Source organism: Marmota marmota, unplaced genomic scaffold (assembly GCF_001458135.2).
Source record: "Marmota marmota marmota unplaced genomic scaffold, marMar, whole genome shotgun sequence".
NCBI classification, from domain to species: Eukaryota; Metazoa; Chordata; class Mammalia; order Rodentia; family Sciuridae; genus Marmota; species Marmota marmota.
Genome location: NW_026000058.1, coordinates 965,936 through 970,604, shown reverse-complemented (window position 1 = coordinate 970,604; position 4,669 = coordinate 965,936). Strand labels below are relative to the sequence as shown.

The 4,669-nt window shown below is 53.8% G+C and overlaps 2 protein-coding genes across 2 annotated transcripts in view; both read left to right on the top strand.

Moving 5' to 3' along the window:
• The window catches only part of Lix1l (limb and CNS expressed 1 like), a 152,047-nt gene that overhangs the window by 131,936 nt on the left and 15,442 nt on the right, over positions 1-4,669 (top strand). The gene's annotated exons all lie outside the window — the stretch shown is intronic.
• Positions 240-4,194, top strand: Ankrd34a (ankyrin repeat domain 34A). Its single transcript, XM_015507061.2, has 2 exons — positions 240-377; positions 910-4,194. Exon 2 carries the CDS (start codon positions 1,026-1,028, stop codon positions 2,508-2,510), a length of 1,485 nt encoding a protein of 494 aa, XP_015362547.1. The 5' UTR covers positions 240-377; positions 910-1,025; the 3' UTR covers positions 2,511-4,194.

The following is a 4,669-nucleotide window of genomic DNA, read 5'->3' as shown; positions in this document are numbered from 1 at the left end:
CAGGCGTTCTCAGAGAGAACCCCCTCTCATATATCATTGAGGGACTCTGTTGAGGGAGGCATCAAGAGAGGCCGAAAAAGGAAAGCTTCTAAAGAGAAATGAACCCCTTGAAAGCTACTCTTTAGGAATCAAGTCTCTTTGTGACTCTGACTAAACAGTTTGGCCTCTCCTCCAGAGCCGGCGCTGTGCCCGGGGCGCACCGGGAGGAGGGACCAGGATCCGGCGCTGGGGCGCAGATACTGACACCAGGGGAATCCGGGCACCCCCCACCACCACCACCACGCCATATGAGCCCCCTGGAACTCGGCTCCCGCATTCCAGCTGCTCCATGGCCGCGTCTCCAATCCTGGCCTGGCAGAAATTCTGCGGACATTCAGGTATCTATTTGGGCTCACAATCTGGAAGGGAAAAGAGCATGGAGTGATGGGGAATATATCAGGGGCAATAGAAACCCGCAATTATTCCTCCATCCCTTTTAGGTCTTAAACGCAAGATGTTTTCCTACCCCTACTCAATTTTAGGGGTTGTGGCAACCTAAAAGAGATTAGGAATGGAAATGTGGTGTGTGACTGTACCGGTGCATATGTGTGGGTGGGCGGCGTTCAGCATCCTAGAAAGGGGGATTCCAAGTGTGGTTAAGAAAAGGGGGATGCTGGAAAGGTCTGAGAAGCCGAGGGGTGAGGTTGGGGGTGCGAATATCCCTGCGCGTGCACGTACATATTTGCACGCTCGCTCATCCTTTGGTGCGGGTGCCTCCTTCCCACCTCCTCAGGCATGCGCTGGGGGGAAGGGGCGGCTCAAAGGCAGGAGTTAGAGGAAGGGCTGTATGCTTTGGATTTCTCCCGCCTCACACCCGGTGCCTCAGTTTCCCTGCTGAATCTGTCAATAAAATCTCTCTCTTTCTCGCAGGGATAGGCTTCACCACTGAGACCTCAGGCCTCTGCCAGCCACAAGCCCCAGATCCCTAGCCATCCTCGGCAGGTCCCAGTCCCGGTTCTATCGGTGCTTTCGCCCCAGCCGCAGCTATGCTGCACACCGAAGGACACGCTCTTCTTCGGGCCGTGGGTCAGGGTAAGCTACGCTTGGCCCGTTTGCTTCTGGAGGGAGGAGCATACGTGAATGAGGGTGATGCCCAGGGGGAGACTGCGCTAATGGCGGCCTGTCGGGCCCGCTACGACGACCCCCAGAATAAGGCGCGCATGGTACGCTACCTCCTGGAGCAAGGCGCAGACCCCAACATCGCAGACCGCCTAGGGCGCACGGCCCTCATGCACGCTTGCGCCGGGGGTGGGGGTGCCGCAGTGGCCTCGTTGCTCCTTGCCCACGGCGCAGATCCCTCAGTCCGAGATCACGCAGGCGCCTCGGCGCTTGTCCATGCCCTGGACCGCGGAGACCGCGAGACCCTTGCCACACTCCTGGACGCCTGCAAGGCCAAGGGCACGGAGGTCATCATTATAACCACGGATACCTCGCCCTCGGGCACCAAGAAGACCCGGCAGTATCTCAATTCCCCACCGTCCCCCGGGGTGGAGGACCCTGCTCCCGCTCCTCCTAGCCCGGGGGTCTGCACGTCGCCTTCGGAAATCCAATTGCAAACTGCAGGAGGACGAGGGTTATTATCCCCTCGCGCCCAGGAAGAAGAGGAGAAGCGGGACGTATTTGAATTCCCTCTTCCTAAGCCCCCTGATGACCCCTCCCCTTCTGAGCCGCTCCCCAAACCGCCTCGACATCCCCCTAAACCACTCAAAAGGCTTAACTCCGAGCCCTGGGGCCTAGTGGCTCCGCCTCAACCTGTCCCTCCTGCCGAAGGAAGACCCGGGATCGAGCGCCTGACCGCGGAATTCAATGGTCTGACTCTGACGGGTCGACCCCGTCTTTCCCGACGTCACAGCACGGAAGGCCCAGAGGATCCTCCCCCTTGGGCGGAAAAAGTGACTGGCGGAGGTCCTCTCTCTCGCCGAAACACGGCGCCCGAGGCTCAAGAGTCTGGTCCCCCTTCAGGGCTACGCCAAAAACTGAGCCGCATGGAGCCGGTGGAGCTCGACACCCCCGGACATCTTTGCCCTGATTCGCCTGAGTCCAGTCGACTGTCCCTCGAACGTCGCCGATACAGCGCCTCCCCGCTGACCCTCCCTCCAGCCGGCTCGGTTCCCTCCCCGCGTCAGTCCCAGGAAAGTCTGCCCGGGGCTGTATCTCCGTTGAGCGGGCGGAGGCGGAGTCCCGGGCTGCTGGAAAGGAGGGGCTCAGGGACGCTGCTCCTGGACCACATCTCCCAAACGCGGCCGGGTTTCCTGCCCCCACTCAACGTCAGTCCCCACCCCCCCATCCCCGACATTCGCCCCCAACCCGGAGGTCGGGCGCCTTCACTGCCTGCCCCTCCCCACCCCGGGGTGCCCGGCTCTCCCAGAACCAAGCGCAAGTTGGTGAGACGCCACTCCATGCAGACTGAGCAGATCCGCTTGCTAGGGGGCTTCCAAAGCCTAGGCGGGCCAGGGGAATCAGGGCGTTGAGATAAGTGGGAGGAGCCAAGGAGGGCGGGGATCAGACATTGATGGGACAGATTGGAGAACCAGCTCTTACGCATACCTTGGACACAGGGATCTCTTGCATGTGCTTATGGCACGATGCACGTACACATGGGTAAACGTGTCCACAAGCACAGCAAACTTATTAGCAAGGAAGGATAAGTACTCCATTAACTGGATTACAGACATAGAATTCATGCCCTGGTCATTTCACAAGCATGTGGGATTACTTGAATACCCACAGGCACAGCACACCAATAAACACGGAGGACCACTTGTGCTAGGGTTCAAACTCACTTGCAATTTGTTCAGAAGCAGTAAGGACCTCTACTTATGGGTATTCTCCTATATCTTTGCCCTCCTGCAGAAGCAATCCCTTGCTTTCCATGTATGCCCTGCAACACAGCCTATCCTGATTTTGCACACTCTACTTTCTCATGAATTTTCCACTCCATTTTGCAGGTCTTGCTTCTCTCTCCAGGCCTGGCTCCTTGTTCACACCCTGCTTCCAACCCCAAACACTTTTCAGGATATCTCTTCACTTCTTGGGGTTCCTGCAGCAACTCCCAGTCTCAGTGCTGCTCTTTCCTGCTCTCAACTTCCTACTTTTTATTCCCACTCTGTTCTCTCAAACACTACAACAGGTTGTCTCATTTTCCCAAGGGGTGGGTCATGGGCTCTAAGCTGCTCTACTGTCTGTCTGAGCTTATGAACACTCCCACAAGTAGAAGTGGGGAGTAGTTCTAAATCACTCCTCACTCCACTTGACATATCAAATAAATGTGTTCAGAAGTCTCTGTTTTGTCACTTCTGCCTGGGGCGTGGGGAATAAGGAAGTGTGGAGGGAGGGTGATACTCATGTATAGCTACAATGATCCAGGAGATTACTCAGAGGTTATAGTTACTGTCTTTTCAGGAGACCAATTGATCAACAGTAGAAGAAAAGGCAGGGGTCCTGAAGGTTTTAAGCATTTGACAGGCTGTCATTTCCTCCAGTCTCCCCTGTGTCCACCCTTAAATTCTTTAAGATTCCTACACAGAGTGCCTCCCTCCACCATCAACAGTATGGTTCAGTAGATGAACTGTCTCCTTTTCTAGCTTCCTATTTCTTGTTGACTCAGTTTTTACTCGGGGACTAATTTTCATTTCACTAAGTCTTTTGCATTCATTTTCTTCTACTTTTTACCTCTATGGGCTATCTTTATTTCTGAGTCACTGTAGGAGAGATTTTTGGGCCGGGGAGGTGGTTAGCCAAAACTTCACCTAAGTAAAAATGGTACATAGTCAACTGACAAGTGATGTGTAATGTGTGTGATGTGTGTCCATGTGTGAGGTAAAAAGTGGAATCCAGACAGACTCTTTGAACAAGGGTGCCTTTCCTAACCTGTTTCCTGAATTTCTCAGTTTACTGGTTTTTCTGCATATATTCAGGGACATACCCGCTCTACTATCTTACTCTCTTCCTTAGGATTGGTGGAATCAGAAATTTACCCAACAATGTGACATGGTGAAAAGATGAAAATATTGGGCAGTAGAATACCTATGTCTGAGCCTCCCCGCCTCCCTGCCCCTTGTCATTTCCTAGCTATTTAATTTTGGGCAATTTAACCCCCCTATGTGTCAGTTTCTTTATTCATAAAATAATAATAAAAACTGGTGGTGATTGTGATTATTAAGTACAACAATGCACTAAGGCACATGACATACTGTATGCTCATTAAATGTCAGTAGTTTTTCTTTTTAGTTCCATCACCAATTACCATGTGATCTTTGGCAAGTCACATCATTTCTCCGAGCCAGTTTCCTCATCTACATCGGTAAAATAAGGTGATGGGACAAATGAGCTCTCTCACTGTGTCTACCATTCATCTCAGCCTGGCATCCAGGCCTATTTTTCCTTCAAGCCCCGCCCCAGGGGTCTGGGCGGATTTCTAGTGCTCGCCGCAGGATTCCCAAAGACGCCCCAAAGCTCTGCTCTCCCTTGCAGAGGATATCGGTTTTTCCTCTTCGCATTGGTTCTCCGCACCTCCAACTTCCTCAGTGATTTGCTTCTGGTGGACTGAGAGCCCGCCCCCTCCCTCCGTCTCGCTGGTGATTGGCACGGGACCCGGATCTTCCCCGCCTCCACTTGACTGACAGCTGGG